This window comes from Trichoplusia ni, chromosome 11, assembly GCF_003590095.1.
Source record: "Trichoplusia ni isolate ovarian cell line Hi5 chromosome 11, tn1, whole genome shotgun sequence".
Lineage (NCBI taxonomy): Eukaryota > Metazoa > Arthropoda > Insecta > Lepidoptera > Noctuidae > Trichoplusia > Trichoplusia ni.
In genome coordinates this window covers 10,724,093-10,747,693 of record NC_039488.1, presented here as the reverse complement: position 1 = coordinate 10,747,693, position 23,601 = coordinate 10,724,093, and the positions used below count along the sequence as shown (strand labels likewise).

Here is a 23,601-nt window from a genome sequence, read left to right as displayed (position 1 = left end):
GCTTAAACATTTTTAAGTGTGAAAATTTTAAACTGAAATTGTTCTTGAACGTTTTGGTTCTGTTTTAATATTTTCTTGACGATTAAATACGATAATAAAGTTTCTTAGTGGCTCCCTTTTATTAGAATAGACATGACATTTTAAAACATAAGAAATAAAAAAAAAATTGGTTCTGATTGATAGCAAATAGTAAAAAGATCAGGCTCCTGTCTACAATTGAATTTATGACATTAAATATTGCCACACATTATAGAATTTAACTAACAGACATATTATAAAGGATTTATTAAATAGTAATTATAGTAATATTTGTAACTAAATATATTTAAAGACACACGACAATTGTTTTTGATGGTTATGACAAGAAATGTTTGTCTCTTCAATGATTACAGATCATAAAATCACATCTTTTTCATTAAACCATACCTAACACCAACTGTTTTAAATATCAGTGAAAGTATGTTAATTCAATCCAAAACATACTATTATATCTTGTTAAAATTTCCAGTGTGTCAACACATTTAGTAGGTCGTAAAGGTGAATAGCCGCGGGTGATCGAACCCCATCAATATAATATTCTACCTATACATGCCTCGCCCTGTATAAACGACTAATTTGTGATACATTGACGCGCAAACACCAGTAATTATAGGCTCGTGTTACATTGAAAACGCAATGTAGCGTTGCTCTTTTATTTTGATTGTTTATATGATAGGTGTGTACGACACTGATACGTGACGAGCTTTCAACGAATTATATGCGCGTGTTGTGTTTAAAAATGTAGAAATATTGCGTTTTTTAACATTGTTGCCCTAATCTTGCACGCAATAAATATTGATAAGTCTGCAATTACTGAGGGAGGAACTGTATGTTCAGTTAGAATCGTCATTTCAGTGCGTCATTGAATTAGCCTTCAATAAAATGTATTCAAATAGTTGATTAAAATCTAACATTCGAAAACACCTTTTAGACAATGGTTTATCCATGGGGTCGGCGTGAGGCTGAATGAGACGTAATAACAATACCGTATTACCATATCTCATGCATTGATCATCACGCTAGCACTAAGGTTTGGCGATTTCAGATTCAGGTATCCCTACGTTATTTCGCTTTCGTTTTGTCTGTGGTGTCTTAGAATATAAAGAAAGTACATAAAAGTTTATAAAAGGCGCATAAATAGTTTGCTTGACTTAAAAACAAACCTGCATCACGTGCATACAAATCTATACATAGCCACTAAATAAATTTAATAAGGCTGAATATTAAAATGCCTTAAACATTTTGTGTCTCGCGACTGTATACATAAACGAATAGTACACAATGTTATTAATCATTTTCATTTGTCTATTTTGTATTTATATTCCTCTTTACAGTGACCACTACAACATAAAACTTAGGGCGACATTATATGAGAAACGTTTGTGTATAAAAGATATTTCAATTTTAGATAAAGCAGTGACCGGACGAAATTCAGAAAAGGTCAGTCAATGAGAAAATAATAAAAGAAATTAATTACAATGTTAACTAATGATTTCTACCTTAACATACATTCTGAGAAGTTTCTAAATACATACTCTCCATAAATAATATAATGTAGGTAACGTATGTCGAGTGGTGTGATTGCAATAATGACATTTACCAGCAAAACGTCGCTCTCACGACATCACGCTAAGGTCGCATCGAGTCGCAAGCACTTGTTGAAATTAATTATAATAACCGTAATGTAGAGGGAATAGGATTGGTGGGTAAATAAAGACGGGTTTTGTAAAGAGCGCTTTCGGTCTTGTTAAATGTTTTTATTTTTAAATTAAAGCTTTCTTATCTCATTTATACAAGAAATGCAAAATCCTGTGTATGTCTGTGTGTGTATGTTTGTTACGTCTTCTACGCCAAAACGGCTGGACCGATTACGATTTAATTTGGTATGCGGAATCTTCGACTAACACATGGGTTATGGGCTATGAAGTGATAGTAGGCCCCCAGGTAAGTAAGACATGCTTTAGTCAAATGGTATGTATCTCTTTTTGGGCTCTCGGCCTAAACCAGACTTCTGAAGCACATTATCAACATATTAGTGAGTAAGCTTTAGCGAGAATGCCAGTGAAATACGGGGCTATCTTACTCCCTAAATGCAAACACTTTTCACAGATATTTTGAAAATAATACCAGCCTATATACGTGCTGGGCACAGACCTTGCAGTGCGAAAGGTTCGAAAACTGATCACCACACTCTCTGCGAGTTGGCAATTTCAGATAAAAATATTTGGAACCCAGGTTTCCTCACGATGTTTTCCTTCACCTTTTTTCAATGAAAGTACAAATAACTTTGTAAAACTCATACTGGTATTTTGCCCGCGCTGGGCACCTGCTCCTTGTGCATGCAAATCGATTCCTTGAATAAACTCAGACAAATTCCTAACGAAAAAGAGCTTCTATCTCTATATATGTTTATATTGCTATTTCGTCCGTTTACATTCGCTTGATTGAGCGCTGAAGGCGTATCGTCCTCCCGACACGCGAACCCTGGCCATCCAGACAAGTTTATACAACGAGCCGGCACGAACATAAAAATCATACGAGTAGGTAATTATTCTAATGCCTTTTGTACTTTTAAAGAGTATATTTTTAGACTGCGTGTTTGACACAATTTCGGTGGTAGCTAACAGTGTAGGTATGTCAATTATATGAAGATTGTCTTGTATGTATCTTTATGTCTAACCAAACACGTATCATGATTAAAAGGCTTTGATAGTTTTCAGGATTTTTTACTGCACTTTCCAATTCTCGATTCGATTTTCTTCTGATGGATTCGAGCACTAATCTTAAGAAGGAGTTTTTATCTTCGAAAAGTATGCCATGAGTCTATCCCTTGTTGGAAATTGCGTCGATAGATAGTATGTTAAAAACGTCTAGAAAATAGTATTTGTGGCGTAGGAATATTGGTTAATTATGTGAACTAAAGTGGTAGCCCAGCAGGCTAGAATGGGATTGGGCGGGTGACGTCAGCCGCAAGGACAGTGACCGCTGGGCACAGGTCACCACAATGGGAGCCAAGGGATGGACGGCTGATCGACGGATAATCTAAACGCTTGCCGCGTGTACTGCTTCCAAGTGGCCCAGGATAGAGATTGGTGAAAGGCGGATGGAAAACAGTAGGCTATACCTATATATAAACAACTTTCAGGAATCTAGGTCTCGAGAGAATCTAGGTGAATATTTTTAGGTTGATTTTAATTTAGATAAGATGGTACCGTCTATATTGAAAAAAAAAATACTTTGTGGGTGTGGAGTATGACACGTGAGGGCAACATTTTGGTCAACGTCCTTGTTGATGACAGCTGTTAGATACGTAATGAATTTTAAAATATAAAGAGACATATAATACTAGTTGAGTACCTAGGTAGCCTGCCGGTAAGGTCGCAGAACTGCCTAGTCAAAGGTTTCAAGTTTGATCCCAAAGCACGCACTGATATTTCGATGTTACGTGTTTCGGAAGGCACGTAAAAGTTTCCTGCGCCCGATCTCTCTCCGTCCCAGCGGACATGAGATTAGGAGAACATAGAGGGCACTTGTGTTGGCGCACACGCTTTTGCATTATAATATTGGCTTAGGACAAGTGTCTGTCAGGACAATAATACGTGTTTGTGTTTACAATGCGTCAGACAGACACGACATTCGTGGCAATTACGAAACTATGACTTCATATTCACATTGTTTTTTTATAGGAATTTATTTTATTATTCTGTGAAGGTATATCATAATTACGTTTATTAGCCACACCGCCCACACCTAAGTGGAGAGTATACGGTCATTAAATTGCACGAAATGTGAGAATTTAACGACTGAATATTTAGTATATTGGTCAGTACATAATTATATTATTAAGATATAAAAATATTGAATTGTATTTGTACTCGAGGGCTTAAACCTATTCTCATTTAATTAATGTACTAAAATTGACCTACTTATCAAAGGATTTCAAATATTGTAGAATGCTAACCATTAGACGATTTAACGAGATAAAAAATTAATAGCTTACATATTTTTGAATCGAGAAATATTAAAATGCGCTGATTAATTTTCCTAAGTGTTGATGGTTAGCTCAATTGACCAGTTTATAATGGAACACCGTGTATCAGAAAAACTTCATTCATAAACATTTGAGTTCAAATATCACGTGTCATAATAAACTGGTCAATTGAAATTCATCATCATAATCAAATTGAAGTACTTACATTTCGGTGGGCTGTAGTGCACGTACATGCCGTTTTTCTTGGCATTTCGTTCTGTTAACCATTTCTTTACTCCTTCCATCATAAATTAAAGTCTTTTCACTTCATGTTTTCATGCAATCCAATAGTTCTAAGATACATTCCTATTATTTAGAGAATGAATGAAACATGTTCTGACAATATCAATTTTAGATGAGAAATTGATTGAAAGTAACAGTCCAATTAGACGGCAAACTAAATATTAACAATTATAGGTAAGTTCTAACTTCTTCAACAAAAATATAGGGCATATAGTCTCTCATATTAAAGTTTCAATAGCAAGTGATACATAAATGTCACGGACATATAATAAAGCCGCCGCGAATCGATATCGAGCTACTGTCCCCGATCGAAAACGTTTCTTATAAAATATTTACCGGTGCCCGACTAACACTGTTTGCTGGACAGCCATCGAAAATTACCTTCAACGCTGTAGCCCTAGACTACAAACATACAAGACTTTAAACCTAACTAGAAAAAGGTTGATGAACTTGTAAGCATAGACTCTAAAGTATACATAGACTTTAAAGTATATAATTGACTTGGAAATTGATTTTAAACGATCTGATCTTTAGACTATGGATCTGGTTTTAAATAAGGTTTTATTTAACCTTAAATAGAACACTTTATTTTTTTATTATCATTCTGTTTCTAAATCGAATGACGTCAATGCTAACACACACGAAATTATACTTTACAGTAATTATTTCTAAGTTTAGATTCACTTTAAAAGATCGATATCGTACAGGAGTGATAGCACGCTTATTATAAACTGGCCTGGCTTGTCGATACCTGAGAAGCGATATCTAGCGAAACAACAATATGTACACCGGGCAACGCAAGTTGTGGTTAGAAGCTAATCTTGAAAATATTGACTCAATTTTGAGTGAGTGTTCCTTACAAAACAGACTGCAAATTATTTGAAATAGCAACTTTTAATTTTTCCTTAACCCTTTTTCGTACAACAACTTTAGCAAAATATTAAGTGTAATCTTCAAACCAAATTTTCATACACAGTAGGTCTAAGACAGAACTATAAGACAATATTTTTACGGTATTTATTTAAAATGCCACATAAACAGGATTGCTAGTCTTTAATTTAGTCTTTTATATTATTTTTATTCCTCACGTATCCAATAAAGTTAAGAAACTTTTATCGCAGCATTGCAATCAGCATCAGAACTTGTGTGTATCGCCGTATGTGATTCAGCGGTAAAAAATATATAATGCGAGGTCACAATAGCAGCTGACAATGATATTAATGATCACACCACGACGCCCTTTCCCGTCTTAATGTACTTCCACCTGTAATGAGTTTTAACTTAATTGGGACTAACTTGCCTTGTATTTATACAAGCAATGAGCAATATTTCACGAAATAATTACTAATTTTGCCATTCTTTGTGGGTAAATTTTCGTATAACAATTTCATATTCATATATACATACTTCTTTGTCTATATACACCCTATAAATGGATTTATTACTTTTTCAATGGGACTCTAGAACCGACTATCCCTCAGATGTTATAATGCATTCCAAAAATGCAAAAAATTGCTTGAAAATATTATGCAAATATTATGATTCTGGTATAATTATTATTATTATCGAAACAATGGAAACTGACTAGTACTACTTTTTATATTATCATATAAAAAAAGCGTAGTGATGTTTTATACCTCCTGCAAAAACAGGTGCAATAGTTCCTCTAAAGCGACCTCGTTCCATTAAATTATAAATAAATAATTAACAACATCGGTTTATACCAAAGATTACTATATTTAAAAAGTATTTAAATTACATATATACTATATGAAAATTTTACTATTTCGTAACCTTGTAGATAGTCGCGCCATGATATAAGGATTGTAGTTATTCGTTAATTTGCTCCGAACTGTTGGATAGAGTGATGTTGAAGTTCAGGCCAACGTCTTTCTTAGTCGGTGCCTGCGAAGTGCTGGGTTGATCAGAGTCGGGGTCAATGGTATTGTTTTGTACTGAAAAAAATATATTCAAATATGTAGTAAACAATTATAAGCCCTTTTTAACACCAGTCGACAGTTTTAAATATACATACCGTTATTTAATTGGACGTTTAAAATGCGATGGTATAATTCGTTAAATTTCTTCTGACGTTTCATATTAGACGGTGTTCGTACAACCAGTGTCGGCAGCAAGATGTAGTGTTCGAGGTTGGGCTCATCCTTAGGGTGGTACTTGCGATGTGACGCCACCTTTTTGACGATCAGCCGAGGGTTCCTCGGCTTGCAAGTGGAACTGCTGCCGCTGGTGAGCTCGCGGCTCCCGTTGCGACGCTTCTTGCGCATGTCACTGCGCCTGTCCGCCTTCACTGGGCTCGATGTCTGGTAGCAACAAGTCGGCTCTCTGCTCGGCGGCGACCTATTTACTGCGTAACTTGGACCCGGAACACAGTCTTCGTACCCATACCTGCGATCCAAAGAGTGACGATTTGGTCGCGTATCCGCCCCCAACCGATCGTGGCTTCTCGGAGTTCTACGTGCGCCGGGCTCCTCCCATCGCCTGTCAGCCATCATTGCACTCGTAGCATTGTGATCACTGATGGCAACTTCTTCGCCCTGTCTATTTTTATGGCTAGCAACAATGATATCCCCGGTCTTGCCCACAGGTCTGCAACTCTCATGACGATGGTTTAGTTTTACTATTCTGTAGTGGCGCCTTCTCCTTCGCTCCACATGGGCTACACGTTCCCGTAGAAGGCTGTCTATCAGTCGCTGCAGCTCACACCTTGTGCTACATCTCTCCGAATGAGCAACTCGTCGCCCGAGTCGTGCATTAGGCCAGTGTGTGCGACACACGTCCTCCCAAATAATATCACTGAGGACAGCTTCTCGAGATGGCGTTAGTTTGATTCCATCGTCACGTGGAGCAAATTCGCCTTGAGCTAAGTAATGGACCGTGTCCATGAGCCGATAATCACGTACTGGATTAAGTTTATGTCGGATCTTGTGCACTCGTTCGGCGGCCATTTTTGGGATGTCATCCCGTTTGCAGGGAACTGACGCGCACTGTCGCCGGCCACGTGCTGTTATCCCATCGTAGGCGGTGAAGTCTCGACCATACTGCTCAGAGTTGTGTTCTTTTTCTAAAGTAGTAGCTTTGCTAGGCGACAGCGGTGCGGCTTGTTGTGCGTAGCGCTGGAACGCTGAGGTTTCAGGAACGTGGCTATACTGCTGAATGTAGCTACAACCAGGCCTCCCGGTCCCAGATGTAGTCCTCATTATGTTACCTTTAGGTTCTTCATCTGACGAAGACAGAGGTATGTTAGGATCTATAGAACGGAAAACCATTTCTTGTCTTAAAATTTTACGTTCCAAATGATCAATTCGTTTATTCAAATTATTAATTGTGGTGACAGAGGGTGGCACTGAATCTTCGGAAGATGTATTCGTAATTATTAATGTGGCTATATCAACTTTGTTGGGGTTTAACGACTTTTTATCTGCTTTGGCATCAACTTTAGGAAGGTTCATATTTATTTGCGGCTGTGTATAAACATAGCATTTTTCTGCGGACCGTCGTTTTGCATTATATACATTTACCTTGTTAGGCGTGCTGTCAGTGTGTGAACATTTCGAAACTATTGCTGAGCTCTCTACCTGAATTGTCAGCGAGGAAACCTTCTCTGTTCCACTTTTTGTATAAGGCTGCTCCGTACCACAAGCGATTGAATTTATACCATTTGAATCATCCTTATTGAAATCTACAATAACGGAAGCCAGGTCTAAATGTCACACATACAATTCAATTTAATGAAGGCAAAGTTTACAATTACACTTACGAGTGGTGAAAGATGAATGATCCCCAATGCCAAGGCGAGATCCTGACCTGTCTGAACCCTGAAACAACGCGCGAGTGAAAATAATGAAAACAATCGGGAAACTGGTCTTTCCGAACTAATTGTTAGTGAGGTACCTTCTTGGAGTGGAAGCGACTCTTTTCTGCAACGTATAAGGTTTTGATCGCGGGCGCTCTCGGTTTGATGGAAACGAGTACTCTTTGTGAAGCCGGCCGGTGCGTTGGTCTCTTCTGAAGTATCTCTAAATCTGTCATGTTAAACATTATTATACTTATTGTAAGCGATTCTTTAAGAATATTCTTTGGTAACAGGGCCTTGCCTACCCAGAAGAAGTTGTTTCTTATGTAGGCGGGCAGAACCTCCCGCGAGAGAATCGTAATCAACCTCACGTATCAACTTCTCTTCTTGGATGGACAGTAACTTCTTCTTGGATGGAGACTGTTTATTTTCCATCACATTTTATTTTCCTCTTCCCATGCATAGTTCTAATATCAACCTGCCTGAACTATAATGATATGTGGCAAAAACAATAATTTAATTTAACAGTAAAAGAAAATTTTACATTATTCTGACAGATGTTTTGACTAGAAATATTTTTCTTCTTTCGCACTTAGCAGCAAGTATTTATGGTACGCCTTTTTTTAAGTTTCTATATCGATTTTTGACTAGGGAGGTCTTTAACGTAAATTTTTAAGTATCCCTTTGTCGCAGTTTTCAACAACCAAAACATATAAACTTGTCCGGTAAAGATTGACCGTGGGCATTGAGCCAGCTTATGTTCCTCGCAGTCATTATAGGGTTCGTCATTCTGACAACATCCCTAAATGTGTGAACTATTTCACTCTATTAACGAAGACTGGTTATATGTGGACCAACAACATCATTCATATTTCCCCACCAAAATTATACCCACCTCACACACCGCGATACTTTTTCATGTAGGTTCATTGAGTCATTTCAAAAATCGAAGACAAAAAACAAGGAAGTTAGCTGTCAAAATTTACAAAGCGTGACGTTTCACCCATTTGTGCATTTCTTAAAATTGTTGGCCAATTTTCTGGTGGCGAATCAGTAAGAATTTAGGGTACTTATATCGTATGGATGCTTGAATTGTCGTGAAAGATGTCAGATCAAGAGAAGAAGTCCGGCGGTTCGACAACCGGCGGTTCGCCTGTGGTGATGGTGGAACAGTCGACGGCGAGCAGACACAAGCAGCCGTACCGCCCCAACGACCTGCAGGATGAAGCGCCGCCCGACCACCACAAGCGCTCGCGCGCGCCCGCTGTCCCCAGTAAGACACGCTCACGCTTACATATCGAACGTCAGATAACCACCCGACCCACTACCTTGTATAATCATAACAATAACAAATCATCATTTTACTTGCAAATCCATTATCTTTTTATTTATTTTATCATATTTCTTTATAAATATTATGATATCAGCAGCTCTAACTGAAGAGTTTAAGGATACATTCGAGAACCCTACTGTCAATGGAAAGGAACCCGAATGCGGTGAATAATATTTCGTGTATTCATGAATTGTTTGTTTTATCAAATGTATTCATACTAAATTTATTTTTATTACATAGCGGTGCCTTCCGAAAAGCACAAGCATAACGTCGCGAAGAAACTGTCTTCAACCAAGAAACGAGATACTTCACCGGACCCGATCAAATCGTCTCCGATAGAACTGGAGCTGCAGGTGGGGTCAATGAATCACATGCACCACTGACATGACTGACCATCGTCACACATTAATACCCTTCTATCACGCTACTGTCGTGTGATAAGAGATTCATTTCTGTGCATTCTAATTGCATCGCTAACGACTAGCCATTAAAAACATTCACGCAACATTTAGATGTAGTCAATAATCGTCGGACAGCTTTTATAACTCATCTTGTTTACGTCACAGAAAACTGAGACCATAGCAGCTACTGTTGCGGCACCCGCACCCGCACTGCCGATACCAGCGGTAGTGCCTTCAGCAGCCATCGATATAGAGAAGGGACATGCTGAAAGAAAGAGCGACGAGGATAGCATAACGGAAGAAATAGCTGAGTTGCGGACCTCCGAGTCTCATAAAAAATCCGGTGAATGGGTACGATTAATTCTGTTTCCTTTGAGCTACATATTTATTGTACAAGGTATTATTACGTTTTGTTAGTTGGTAGAAACATATGTTCAATGTCATTATACTAAACCTCTATACAATGTAATTATCTCGTTATGGGTAGGTCCGTTCATTACTTGACAGTAGTCGTAAAGATTCGGTCGCGGCAGCCCGCACGCTACGTAGCCGCCGCAATATGCTTGACCTCTCGAAATCTCTCAGATCATCCGCGTGTCATTAAATGGTGACGCAAACGTCAACCAGTCGCTTTTCAATCATAATCGCTGCGATACAGCTGTAATGATTGCGGCGGCGCGCGGTGCGGCTTCACGGCACCGGTAACCTGTTGTTGTGGTTGTAGTCGGACGATGAGGAGGCGAGCGGGCTGCCGCGCAGCGACTCGCGCGGGTCGCGTATGTCGCGCGCCGTGCGTCAGCTGTTCTGTTGCGGCGTGCCCTACGAGGCCCCCTCCGAGGAAGACGTCGTTTCTCCGCGTCACGGCGGCTCGGATGGCATTTAATCTTCCCTTTTCACTAGTACTTCACCATACATGCCCTGTGGCGTGCACGCGATCCCGAATTTCACATAAGCTGGCCATTTTCGACCGTCGCACTCTTATCTTAGGAAGTCATTTAGCGATTAAGCTGTAAATGTTTAGTCAACCCCGTAAGTGTTGTGATGAGCACAGTTGTTCAGCGACTAGATCATAAGTGTCTATTTCGAGGCTCTACTGAGTGTCTGCGAGTGCTGGCGGTCGGGGATGGCCAGCTGAACGAAACGGACTACTTATTCATGTAAACATTACGTGTATACTTACTGTGTATATAAAATTACTAACAATATGTTTTTATTAGTTATGAGAGCCTGGGCGCTTATATGATTGGCCAGCACACTTCATCTCACTCATCTGTATTAAGTGTGATATTGAGGAAAATATTTTATATTCGTCTTATATTGGATTTGCCGTTAATTTATCATTATGATTATATACCGCTTATTGATTTATCTTAAAATACTTAAAACATGCCTTTTATTTACCTAAGAATAACATACAATACCTGCTTCTAGAATGTATGTATTAATAACTCTGTATGTTTCAATATAAATTAAAGTTTCGATTACCAAACAAAAAGATGTTTTTATTTAATGAGAACCGAACAAACCTATGCTAGCATGTACTATGTTAGGATTATGGTGTAGGTACTATGGTTTGGAGAGTTCGTAAACAGCAAATTGTTTTAGGGCAAAGAAAAGGGCTCAGATACTGAAGTAAGGGAGACCGACGAAGCCGTTCCACTTCAAAGAAAATTTGCGAATGACATTGTTGAAACAGTAAGTAAAATACTACCATTGGTATTTCACGAACTTTACGTATGATACGATAAAATATAATAAGATTGAATAGATACGAAGGATAAATAGAAAATGAATAATTAGACCAAACATTAGCGTTACCATACAACGTGGCAATGCAGCCAGCCTTCTGGGAACGTTTCCCGACTTCGGCAGGGATGAAGATGTATTTTTTGTCGCTTTGTAAATTATGTATACTTTTCATTTTATAATGTAGTTTAAAAAAATGGAAAACATTAGATTAGATAAATCGAAAAATGATGTATTTATGGAAATGAATGACAAGGGCAGGCCCATCGCTGCCCCATGGAATAAACTGTGGGCTTTACTGGATGTAAATAGCAGGAGGATTTTTTTCTCGGCAGGCAAGCCATTCGATTGTTCTTCGAAAACGCTTTTACAATGCAAATTGTAATGTGCATATAAAGTTTCAAATGCTAGTTCGATGGTAAGTTAATTTTACTTGGACGTGAACGGTAACTTCATAGGGAAAAAAACAAATAGTTGTTATACCAGCGACTGTTTTATCTAGCAGTGAGTTGGCAACTTAAACACTCCTTCAAATAATGTGGTTTGCTACAGATATTATGTTTGAGACATCAATAGGATACCATTCAATTGTTTTATTTACTGGGCATCCAAAAACTACGCATTTTTGACAGAGGGGTAACTATTTGTTAACTTTAGCAATAATTTTGTTTATTATAGAATTTTAAAATCGAACAAAAAGATGATGAACCAGACCCAGAGCCAGAGAACACGGTGCCTCTACAACGTAAACTAGGCAGTGAGATAATAAATGATGGTGTGAGTTTTTTTTTTGTTTGTTATACTTTCGCGATATAGATTAGATTGTAACATGCCAAAAGTGGACTTGTAATGGGTGGCTTAACCTAGCTGCCAATTTGAGTACCACACGTCTTCGTGACGTCACACAAACACAAACGAAATTAATACAACTGGAAACCACAATATTAAATTATTTATTTTGTTCATACTAACGATTCAACTAAGAAAATTAATCTTGATATCTCACATGGTTTAATGCTTTTCATGAGTTCGCATAAAATTAATTAAAGCCGGCATTCCTAGCAAATCGTAGCAAAAATATTGATATTTAACAAATGTGATCTGGCAATGTTAACATTCGCAGCAACTTTGACTTTACATTCGTATCGAGATGGATATTTGTCGGATATCAACAAACCGTAGCAAAATTTTATTTCGTAGCAGCATCAACTTGCCATCCTTAGCAAATTGAATGTCAATTTGGCAGTAAATAGCAAAATCGTAGCAATTTAGACATTCGTAGCAAATTGAACGGTCGCAGCGAGATTGACTTGAAATTCCTAGTAGACCTAATTAATTCGTAGCAAACTAGGTAACACGTGATAAGATATCATATTATGAGGTGAATTGGTATGTTGCACTTAATTAGTTGTCACAATATTATGATAACTATATCGTGACGTAATGTCACGTGATTAACGTCACATGATATATTCTGACGATACTCATGTCTATCACATAGCATGCAACATCAATAAATATTATAGATCATGTAAATAGGGTTACAGCTATTTCATATCATGTGATGTAAAAAATATTACTTTTTTCAGAGCACGAGTTCTCATCTGTTAAAGAAAAAAGAAATCTCTTGGAGTGATGCCACCTACTTGGATAAAGTACCGTTGGAGGTTTCATTTAATTAGATTGTCTTTCAAAATAAAGTTTAACGTATTTAGTAAAGTAGGCTATCGGGGAACCATGCTTTCTAAAGTAATGGGTGATTCGTGCTCCAAATTAAGCAGACAGGCGTATTAGGGGCTAATTGTACTAATTTTTTTACTGATACATTCACATGACTTGATACAGTCACGTGACCTATCGTTACAAAATAACATTTTTGGCGGTAGAAACCGCAACCGATTGTAGAAACGTCACTTGTTACCTAGCCGCTATAAGCTTGGAAATAGGAGTCGTAACAGTAAATCGGACTATATCTTCAATGTTTTTAGGATTTGTCCGCACGAAGCGCCGCGTGGATGTTGGAGAGGAAAACATCTGTTGGACCCTGTTACAGAAAAACTATGCCTTACGGAGAACCTTCGGGAATCACCATTTGCTTGCCGAAGGTGAAATAAATAACATCTCGACGAAACTTTGTCATTTCCAGAAACATTAGCTCTGATTTTCCCAAAATGATGGAATCGACAAGTTCAAATTAAGCGACTTAACGAAAAGACGGTTGACGTTATTGAAATGACAGTATAAATGGAGAAGAAAATTTTACTATGTTGTAGAAAAGTTCTTCACGAAATTGATCGTTTATTATTTGTTCCAGAAATCTTTCAAAAGCCTCAATGAAATTGTCAACCCAAGGAAGTCTGGAATTAGCATCACTGTGTCAAAGGTTCTTATTTCTCATTTAGAATGGCATATTGAAGTGAAACTTCTAATGTGGGCCAGGCTGTGTTAAACGTTGAACGCTACCATGGAGGGTTTATGAAAGCATTATTGCGCTGAGCTTTTAACGCTTTGGAGGGGGGCTTGGGATAGAGAGAGACAGAGCGAGAGTGAATGCATGGCACTCGAATTCATTTCTACATTACGAAGTTTTAATTCTTCCTCGAGAAGGGAATCCATGCTTATTTTTGAACGTTTCACGCAGTATCGTTAATTCAATACTTTACATGTTCTTTCAGAGATGTATCGATAGCGCAATGGGGCCACCAGTTGATGAACTGAAGAAAAATGCTCGTGGAAAGACGCTTCTGAAGGAGAAAAAAGTTGAATTAAAAGTAATTCCCCTTATTTATCAACATTTTACATTTCAATATTACTTAGGGAATTTACAAAAATAAAATGAGTTTGTTTTTGGAACTGAAAAATAGGTTTTGAATCAATAGCAAAGGAGCATAAATACTCAGGTTAAGTGAATAACAACAATCTCACAGCTTAATTAACAGGTCATTAAAGGTAGACTTTAAAAAAGCTACATCATTAAAGGAAGAAGGTTACATCTAAAGAGGTTTAATTTTTTGTTTTCAGATTGCAGACCCTCACTATGTAAACTTCTTTGAAAATATTAAAGGAAAAGTTGACAACTTCTGTGGCAAAGTGAAACATGTTATGCACTTGTAAAGCATCAATGTTATTTACCCCCACAATGCATGCATTTTGATAATTTTACCCAGTTTCGCTATTTCATTTTATTAAAACTAATATTTGTTTTTGTGTATATCATGTTTTTATTACTTAAAAATCATTTATAAATAAACAGTTTAGACCTAAAACAAGATTGTGATTACATTTGCTTAAAAGGACTAAACTAGTAATGCACCTTTCTGGTCTTGAACGACATTATACACGGCTAATTTATAGCTATCACACTTTTGAAGTCACATAAAACTGACAATGGCTTCTTAACAATTTATTTTGACAATCAACTTTTTTATGGTTAAATTTTATCCTAAATACTTTTATAAAACTTCACTACAAATTTACAAATTGATATCTACATATTAAAATAAGAATCCTGTGCCTATTTTGTATGATGATGTTGAAGAAGATCGTCATTTTTTGTCGCTAAATATAAATGATGACAAGAATATGCGGCGGCAGTTGTAGGACGTCGCCTGCGACAACATGACACAACCGTCCATCCCTTTTAAGTTTTGCTATAAAACTTACTCTGACGACAAATGCCACACGGCGACAAGACTGTTTTTTTAAATAAGGCTCCTCACTCTAAGACACCTTACTCTTTAACTGCCATATTCCACATGGTTTGACCAATCACTACCTATAGACAATATTTTACCACAAACATATATAGGACGTATACTTTAAACTGTTCTTTGAATGATTTATAAAACTCTGAAAAACGTCCTCCGTGATGGACGCGTTCCTAACACGTCGTGGCGATAGATACCGTATCGTTCAAGTCGTCGTTGGCTTCTGCTCCTATGTACATAGGCATGTCCACATATAAGCAAGACAGATTATTGAATATAAACGTCAATCGTTCAACCGAAATCAATATAATGGGAAGTAACGACGACAGTCGTTCAACAATAATTAAATCGTCACGACATATTAGGAACGGCTTAGCTCCTCCGCTCATCAGTACAAAGATATCCAGACTTAGCACTTGAAGGCTGCCCTTTTAGCCAAATAACATTTCTACAATTGTGGGCTTCAATAAATAACACTCAAATGTGTGTGTCTCAATGGAAATGACGTTTCGTATTTCCGAAAGTTTTCTATTGAAGTTAACCGTGGTAGAAATATCAGTTGGCTAAAGAGGCTGGTCGCTTTAGCAAGTAGAGCGGTTTATCAGAGTCTAAGATCGCTGCGTCTATAAGTTGGTGTGTTGCGAGTCTCGCGCCTTCTGCCGTATCTCCTGCTCGATGCGCACGGAGCGCGGCACCCGCGGCAGGCCGCAGGGGGGCCCCTTGGACGGGATCTGGTGCGTGAGGTTGGCCGCGCGCGCTGCGTCGTAGTCCACCTCGCGCGGCCGCCAACACAGGTCCGTGCCGCCGCACTTGCATGTCATGTCCCGACATATCTGGATGCAAACAAAACAGATGCATGAGCCATGGATTAAATATATAGGAGTGAGGACACAGTTGTTAATGGGGTAAAAGGTACCATATAACTGTTTTTACAGGTTTTCAAAACCGAAAGTTTGGGTTGATTTGCAATAACGGGCAACATCCACCGAGAAAATTGCAGGTTTAAAATTAATTAATAAGTATTGTCGGTGATATGGTTTCAGTAAATGTTACTTCATTTACTAAAAACCGAACCACAACATTTTGTGTTATTCTATAGTTTTGCAGCTAATTAATCATACCCAAACCACATCATAATTGACCCGCACGTAAAAATAATACCCAACAATTTGATGCGAATATTTTCGTCTCAAAAAAAAAATTGTAGACATCAATCTCCACTTACCGAGGCAAGATACTCATCCCTGCAGGCGTCAGGACAGTCGCAGGTCCATGTGGTGGGCGGCACGCACGGCACGACCGGCGGCGTGTAGCACGTGCACGGGTGCGCGCAACACTTCGCGCACGCGCACTGCTGGCACATCGTGTACACCTGGAATGTAAGGGACATGTTGTTAGAAGAAAGTGACGTTGAGGATAAGAAGGAGGACAAGAAAGTTGACAGAACAAGCATATACTTTAAACTTTTTTAGAAGAACGTTTGGATAGGATATTGAATTGTCCAAAAAGTGATGTAAATTATGTTGCTGATCAATATAGGCAGTTTCTTGACAAAAAAGTGGTAAGTTATGAATCAGTAATACTTTTTATGATGATCTACTTTAAAAACAAAATTTGTCAAATTATGTTAGTGCAAACAATAATTAACACATCAACGGACAGGATAATTTTTAAAACAAGACATAATTTCATAACATTGAATTTGAAGCTAGGAGTTACGTTACTCACCAGCCACACAGCTCGAGCTATCTCATTCCTGATGTAGGGGAGGCAGTTACACAGAAGACAATTCTCGAATTTGGAAAGCTCCGGTATACCCAAGTTTTTTTCGATGCCCGACGGACCAAGTATCACCTGAAATGTCAAAAACTAAATTAGACCGGGAGGTACTTAATAGCGAACAAAATTGCGAATGTTTTTATGAGGGTAATATGTGCTCTGTATAAGTAAACACCTCCTCACGTGGGAATTTGTAAGCGCAACCTGTCTTTTCGTCTGTAAATAAACGACTCCTACTGTAAGTTTTTTTTTAAACGCACCCTGCGTGCACTAAGTACTTCAATCCTTGTGTCGCGGGGGTAATCCCAAAAATTCAAGTCACATGCACAAAGACACCCAGACACGGCACAAGCAATCGTGGATTACAAAATTGCTTGTTCTATGTGGAGATCTAATCCGCGACACTTCGCCCAGTATGTGGCTTTAGCTGAGTTAACTCAACCATTCCGATATCCATGCTTACTTAAACGATCTTCATTCATCAAAATGAGCCGTTTCAGCTTTCTAACTTTCTTTTATTAAATAAATGCTAAGCAGAAACAGTCTACTTACATCGCTGGCAAAGAACTGGCAGTCGGGCGCACAAGTGCTGAGACTGTCCACGTAAGCGCACTGCGTGATCTTCTTACCCTGCAGTGCTTTTACCACGTTGATGGTGTTTCGGGCGATAGAGTACGCTCCGGCGAGGCAGGCCGTGGCTGTGCAGCAGCCTTTAGCCGCACACACCGCCTCGTTACCACTCATAATGCATGAAGTTACGCATTCAATCTGGACATAAACGTTGTTACTGTTAATATGTTAAACTGATAAGCGAATTTGACGGAAGATGTTTGACTCTAGACTAATGTCTTCCACTTTACTCTAATCTCTTGAGACGAGACCGAAGTCATCTTACTGCCATATTAGAGCAAAAAGAACTTATGCAGATGTAAAACAAAATTCAATATACTAAAAACCGGCAAAATAACAAACTCTATTGTTGTGATCGTTTGGCGTTGCTTATAATACAGCCGTAGTGGGTGTCATTAGCAAAAAGCGTCATAGATACCTAATGGGTTTGGTCCGTGCATACTAGATTACAGTGAATAAAAAGTAAAAGTGATATTCAATGCAGCCATAATAATGCGTCATGTAGTGTCCTCTACAGTAGTTGCCTGTTATTACTAACCTTTTAAAAGAATAACACAAAAAAAGTATAAAGCTTATAATTTCATTGATTTACCTGTTCTTGTGTCATAACGCAAGGATGTACGGCGGCGGATAGTACTGGCACCATAGTGCAGGGCGTGGCGCCGCCGATGACTGGGACCCGCACGGCTTCGGGGGGGACCCGAAGAAAGTCCGCCAGTACAGTGTTGGCCCTCACGCAGTTCAGCTCCACGCAGCCGAGGAGTGAGCGAGGGTTGTAGACCCCGCGGAGGCGCTGGATCTCCGCCACGAGCGGCACCATGCTCTCCACTGGCTCTGTGGCCACGATTGTAAATGCCTGTTGGATAGTGTGGTATAGTTAGTACTATCAGAAGGTATCGTTCTTCATTTCCGCTCGTGTGAACGGAAAACCAAAATATCTGCCTTTTTTGTTTTTAGCTAGAGACATGAATTTTTAAATTGACTTTGTCCTTTAAAGAAGATCAATCTCAATTCTTATTTGTGAAAACGATCACAATTAACATTATAAGTTAGAATATTATAAGTTAACTTAAAGAGTGAAACGAAACAGTAAGTTACTTCCAATCAACTACTACTTATAGATTTAAAATACGAGTACTTATAATGAAAAATGTTGAGTAACAAATAAACACGTTGCTATAGTAAACTTACCGATGGACATGTATTACAAATCTGTAGCGCTATTTCAGACACAACCGGAGCGCTTTGTTCGAACGTGTCCACTTGGTTCCGAGCCACGAGGATAACTATCTTTGCATTCTGAAATCACAAACACATTACTTGCTCATCGTTAGCACTCGCTGATTTTATGATTTTATGTCGTTTAAACATAGAGAATACAAACTGTACAGAAGTATCAAGTTATTCACACAAATACAGAATGCTATGTTAAATAGTCCAAATTATAAGTATACTATAGTTAAAGCACAGAGCGAAAGTTTTTCTATTAATGTAAGAGTAGTAGGTTAGTAGTGCAAGATATTCCCGGGCCATCACCTTAGTATAATCCTGCAGTGGGTATGTGTATACCCACAGCGGGATATTTACTTTGCAATTATATAAACGTTGGATTACTCGAAGAAGAGTGGCATCTCTCTTTCACTTCGCAAACGACAATAGAAGGTGGTAGTAAGCCGATGGGTCTGATAACCACTTTACCATTGAACATGCTAGTAGAACCGTAAATGTTGCATCTGCCTTACTAGTTCTCTATCGATATGTAATAGATGATACATACTTGCAGCGCATCGCAGAGCATATGCCGACCAGAGAATGAGGAGACCTTGCACTTGGTGTCGACATGGCTCAGCTCCATGCCGTACCCACAAGTGGCGCACATGTCGTACAGGGCTATCTCATCCAGTAGAGGACACTGTTTCAATAGAAGGGCTAACGGCTGACCTGCATAAGGAATGAGGAAATATATAGGGTTACGTTTAATAGAGCCTTTTTCAGAAAAAAATGCGGAGAATTCTCTGATTTAAGAATTTGAGGTGAAGTCGGGATTTAAAATTAATGGCAAAAAATCTATTTTATCCGTGATTACAAACTACTTAAATGTGGACAGAACAGGCTAGATTTTTATCAAGTTGGTTGGAGTAATGGGCACCAACCTGTGCAGCCGGCAGCACCGCAGATGGTGACCTTCATCCCGGCAGGACAGGTGCTGTATTTTCTTTTGACATGACGACCATAGAATTTTTCGCATAATGTCGTTAGGGGCGCTTCCATCAAATGCCGCCCACCCAAACGGCCCACGCTGAGAAAGGATCGCCAAATTTTCATATTTTTTTGGTCCTTTTTTGAGAACTTATAATTTAACCATAATTTTACATGACTTAAAATTTCGATCTCAAATGTCTGATATTTTATTCAAGATTTCCGTCTATGATTTATTGTAGATAAAAAAGTATCTTCTTCGATTTGATTGACTATGCTATCATCTAAAGAGTTTGTACTATATTGCTCCTCCTATTGAGCAGAATTAAATTTAATCTACTAAATTGAAGTTGCAAAGTTCTTTTTATCAAAATTGACTTGTACTGTTAGAAGAATGTAACTATTTTAGAATCACTAAGTACAGAAATATTCATTTTGTTTCTACTTTGTAAGTACTTACAACAAAGCTACCTAGTACATGATGTTTAATTGTTACCTGCAACGTATTTCCACACTATGATTTGCTTGCCATTACATAAAAGATTTCAGATTACCTACACAATCAGCAAAAATGATAGTTTCACTGATAGACATTTAATACTACGTTATGCATTGGACATGAACCCTTACTGAATAAATAATGGCTAAAGATGGTATCGCTTCACTTTGAATAGTAATTGTGTTTCATAATAACTTATAATGTTGGCACCTAGCCGCATTTGCAGACAAGGTGCTTTTAAGTTACAACAACAAGTTGTTCCCACAAAACGCAATGTTGTCGAACGTTAAAAAAGGTTGTTTTACAAATTCTCCTAAAATCTCGATTCAGCAATTAATCAAACCTCTGTACGTCGTTCTCTCACTATTCGGTCTCTTCCCATATAGCGCGAAATTTCATGACAAGAAGGGCTTAACGATAGTTAAGAATTCCATATACTTGAACTCGCTGTGTGCTGTGTCGTACATACTATTCCTGATAAGTTTCCTAGCCGTACACTGTCAGTATGTCTACGAATCCATTGGTGACACCACCATGACTCGGGAAGTACTGACAAAAATGAACTATATTTTAGAACTGGTTACCCTTCAATTGTTTTGTATAACTGCGTATTTCTGTGCGTTTACAAATCGTTGCACTTACGTAAAAATAATAAACGGTATGATAAAATTTGTTGAACCACCAAATATAAATATGGAGCAGGAAGTGAAGCGTTGTCGAAATCAAGTGAACGTTATACTGGTTTTCCTATTATCGGTGTTTTTACTGCAGATTTGTGTGAACTTCACTCGTGATTCACCAATTTGGAAGACTATTTTAGTCTGTATCTCATTTCTTCTGCCGCAAATGATACAGTTCACAGTGATAGCATTTTATTACGTGCTCGTTCTGATGCTCATTGTGTTGCTAAAAAATGTTAAACTTCACTTAATCAATTTGATAAAGAACGATACAAAGGTTATGGATTATTATACGAAGGCAGAGACGAAGATCACAACACTGCAGTATATGGAATCTTTGTACTCGAAAGCTTTTGAAATGAAGAGAGAGATTATTGGAGCTTTTCAGGCGCCCCTTTTGGTGACAACGTTGCAATGTTTCCATTCCATCGTGAGCGAGGCCCACATCATATACCATGGGCTGGTTGTCGAGAGAGAGTTCTCCCTGCACTCTATTTTTAATTGCTCCATATGGATAATTTATCAAATCATAAAAATTTATATCATCTCCAGATCAGGAAGTTTATTGAAGCAAGAGGTAAATTTCCTGCCGAAATAGGCGTTAAACTGACGACATTTTTATCTAAATCTTAAACGATTAAGTAACATTTTTGATTTCAGGTGAAGAATATTGGTCAGGCTCTGCACAATATTCCAACGGACAAACATGATATAAGACTATTGCTAGAGGTAGATATTTATTATATTTAAAAAATGGTTTATGTCTGCGCTGCGAAATCAACACAACATTTTTATCAGCGGTTCAACTGCTTTCTGAATTGTCCTATCGAACAAACATTAATAGTTAGAAAATATTGTTATATGTTGTATTTCTAAGTTTTTTATTATTTATTTTAGATACAACATTTCTCTTCGTTAATGTCATATCAAGGAGAAGATATGACGGCATACGGATTGGTTAACTTTGATTCAGCTTTACTGTCTAAGGTGAGACAACATATTATCTAGATACTATATTTATTACCGCATTGCCATTTCTTTTCGGTTTTTTGATTAGTTAAGTACCTAAATCAATACTATCTATTCAGAGTAAGTCTCATAAAAGTGCTAAAAAAGTACCTTTGTAAAACCGTACCCATTAAAATAAATATCAATCATATTTAATTACCGCTTTTGTGCACAAATATACTTAAAAAAATGTTCTTCAAAAAAAAACCTGCCATACAGAATTCTAATCATTTGCCAATTAAAAGCAAGTTTAAAAAATATATAAAACGAAGTAGACTTTTGGCGCTGCATTTGCTGTCTTGGTCAGTGATTTGATTCCAGTACATATCTAAATGAGCGGTATTTAAAAAAAACTGAGTAAAATCTATACTCTATACTAATACTAATATATAAAGCTGAAGAGTTTGTTTGTTTGTTTGAACGCGCTAATCTCAGGAACTACTGGTCCAAATTGAAAAATTATTTTTGTGTTGAATAATCGAGGAAGGCTTTAGGCTATAATCCATCACGCTGTGACTAATAGGAGCTAAGATACAATGGAAAATGTGAAAAAAAAAACCGAGGTATACCTAAATCATTACTTATATCTTCTACCCACGGGGACGAAGTTGCGGGCAACAGCTAGTATCTAATAAAGTGCGTTTTATTACAGATCACTGCATCTTCGGCAATGTACTTAACTATATTGGTGCAGTTTGATAAAAAATAACGCCGAAACAGAAAACTGTACTACACGTAAACTACCCACTGTACAGAAGCAAGAACTTCAATTATCACAGACTTATATCCAAGAACCAGCCAATGTTTTATTATACAGTGTTTCTATTTGATCTCGTTTTATAATTATTAATTATACTAAATATGATAAATGTTGTGTCATTATCCGATTTACCTATCTATTTTAAACTCACTACAGGACACAACTAATAAGTTGTGGTATATTATTATTTTACTCAATAACAAGTAACTAAGTCATTTCGCCGAGACAAAATAAGGCATAAAGCGGCGATTAGACTAGACTACATGTAGTGCACTACCTCATGTAGTTTCCTACGAAAGGACAAGTGTAATCATAGTTAGGCATGAAGGACACTACATATCGGAGATTGACGGGTCCCGACCGTCCTACATCCTAGGTAGAATCCAACTTAGGCATCCTACATAGGCCAGTGTAAACAGAACGTCCTAACTCCAACTTGTAGGACGCCAATTTGTAGTGCACTACATGTAGTCTAGTGTAATCGTCGCTTAAGCTGCAACCCGCTGTCTGTTGCCTAAATTCTGATGGAATCAGAATTCAGAACCCGCAGTTTTAAAATACGTGTTATGATGGTGCTACCACTACAGACTGTAGGTAAGTACCTAGGTACGTTTATCAAATTGTCTCATTTCCTTCGTTTTCGAAATTTCCGGTGCCGCCATAGAAAAAAAAAAATGCTGTAAAATTGGTTCTTGAAGTCAATAACTTATCAAGTAGGGTTTAATATTAACCC

The 23,601-nt window shown here is 37.9% G+C and overlaps 5 protein-coding genes across 10 annotated transcripts in view; 2 read left to right on the top strand and 3 right to left on the bottom strand.

Annotated features, from left to right (window-relative positions):
• The window catches only part of LOC113498805, a 28,432-nt gene extending 24,118 nt beyond the window's left edge, over nt 1–4,314 (bottom strand). Inside the window, exon 1 of the mRNA XM_026878947.1 lies at nt 4,236–4,314. Within this exon, the coding sequence (XP_026734748.1) occupies nt 4,236–4,314 (79 nt within the window). The remainder of the gene's footprint in view (nt 1–4,235) is intronic.
• Nucleotides 4,315–6,028: 1,714 nt separating this feature from the next.
• On the bottom strand, nt 6,029–8,686 carry LOC113498893. The gene is made up of 5 exons (XM_026879076.1): nt 8,432–8,686; nt 8,225–8,355; nt 8,091–8,148; nt 6,348–8,012; nt 6,029–6,267 (listed from the first exon to the last, which is right to left on the bottom strand). The coding sequence occupies exons 1-5, from the start codon at nt 8,559–8,561 to the stop codon at nt 6,143–6,145; spliced, it is 2,109 nt and encodes a 702-aa protein (XP_026734877.1). The 5' UTR covers nt 8,562–8,686; the 3' UTR covers nt 6,029–6,142.
• Nucleotides 8,687–8,784: 98 nt separating this feature from the next.
• LOC113498895 lies at nt 8,785–14,790 on the top strand. 6 transcript variants are annotated; one of them, XM_026879079.1, is made up of 11 exons: nt 8,785–9,399; nt 9,557–9,622; nt 9,700–9,812; nt 10,026–10,211; nt 11,466–11,555; nt 12,285–12,383; nt 13,196–13,273; nt 13,595–13,711; nt 13,921–13,989; nt 14,282–14,377; nt 14,628–14,790. In XM_026879079.1, exons 1-11 carry the CDS (start codon nt 9,231–9,233, stop codon nt 14,718–14,720), a joined length of 1,176 nt encoding a protein of 391 aa, XP_026734880.1. In that variant the 5' UTR covers nt 8,785–9,230; the 3' UTR covers nt 14,721–14,790. The 6 variants fall into 6 exon arrangements, with proteins under 6 accessions (XP_026734880.1, XP_026734881.1, XP_026734879.1 ...); XM_026879080.1 differs by having other exon boundaries at nt 9,554–9,622; nt 13,196–13,261; XM_026879078.1 differs by having other exon boundaries at nt 9,554–9,622.
• Nucleotides 14,791–14,803: 13 nt separating this feature from the next.
• LOC113498894 (malate dehydrogenase, mitochondrial-like) lies at nt 14,804–20,165 on the bottom strand. The gene is made up of 8 exons (XM_026879077.1): nt 19,876–20,165; nt 19,500–19,663; nt 18,914–19,021; nt 18,315–18,578; nt 17,645–17,860; nt 17,042–17,167; nt 16,539–16,685; nt 14,804–16,146 (listed from the first exon to the last, which is right to left on the bottom strand). The coding sequence occupies exons 1-8, from the start codon at nt 20,045–20,047 to the stop codon at nt 15,937–15,939; spliced, it is 1,407 nt and encodes a 468-aa protein (XP_026734878.1). The 5' UTR covers nt 20,048–20,165; the 3' UTR covers nt 14,804–15,936.
• Nucleotides 20,166–20,873: 708 nt separating this feature from the next.
• On the top strand, nt 20,874–23,521 carry LOC113498829. Its single transcript, XM_026878970.1, has 3 exons — nt 20,874–21,677; nt 21,998–22,087; nt 22,761–23,521. Exons 1-3 carry the CDS (start codon nt 20,955–20,957, stop codon nt 22,815–22,817), a joined length of 870 nt encoding a protein of 289 aa, XP_026734771.1. The 5' UTR covers nt 20,874–20,954; the 3' UTR covers nt 22,818–23,521.
• The last annotated feature ends 80 nt before the right edge of the window (nt 23,522–23,601 follow it).

Excerpts from the sequence above, each read along its gene's own strand:
- LOC113498893 (XM_026879076.1), bottom strand. The coding sequence starts at position 8,561 with ATGGAAAATAAACAGTCTCCATCCAAGAAGAAGTTACTGTCCATCCAA. Across the intron at positions 8,356-8,431 it reads TAAGAAACAACTTCTTCTGG|ATTTAGAGATACTTCAGAAG; the intron begins GTAGGCAAGGCC and ends TTAACATGACAG. Across the intron at positions 8,013-8,090 it reads TCATTCATCTTTCACCACTC|ATTTCAATAAGGATGATTCA; the intron begins GTAAGTGTAATT and ends CCGTTATTGTAG.
- LOC113498895 (XM_026879078.1), top strand. The coding sequence starts at position 9,231 with ATGTCAGATCAAGAGAAGAAGTCCGGCGGTTCGACAACCGGCGGTTCG. Across the intron at positions 9,813-10,025 it reads CGATAGAACTGGAGCTGCAG|AAAACTGAGACCATAGCAGC; the intron begins GTGGGGTCAATG and ends TTTACGTCACAG. Across the intron at positions 13,274-13,594 it reads TGGATAAAGTACCGTTGGAG|GATTTGTCCGCACGAAGCGC; the intron begins GTTTCATTTAAT and ends CAATGTTTTTAG.
- LOC113498894 (XM_026879077.1), bottom strand. The coding sequence starts at position 20,047 with ATGAAAATTTGGCGATCCTTTCTCAGCGTGGGCCGTTTGGGTGGGCGG. Across the intron at positions 19,022-19,499 it reads TGCTCTGCGATGCGCTGCAA|AATGCAAAGATAGTTATCCT; the intron begins GTATGTATCATC and ends TTGTGATTTCAG. Across the intron at positions 17,168-17,644 it reads GCCAGTTCTTTGCCAGCGAT|GTGATACTTGGTCCGTCGGG; the intron begins GTAAGTAGACTG and ends TTGACATTTCAG.
- LOC113498829 (XM_026878970.1), top strand. The coding sequence starts at position 20,955 with ATGACTCGGGAAGTACTGACAAAAATGAACTATATTTTAGAACTGGTT. Across the intron at positions 21,678-21,997 it reads GAAGTTTATTGAAGCAAGAG|ATACAACATTTCTCTTCGTT; the intron begins GTAAATTTCCTG and ends TATTTATTTTAG. Across the intron at positions 22,088-22,760 it reads ATTCAGCTTTACTGTCTAAG|ATCACTGCATCTTCGGCAAT; the intron begins GTGAGACAACAT and ends GTTTTATTACAG.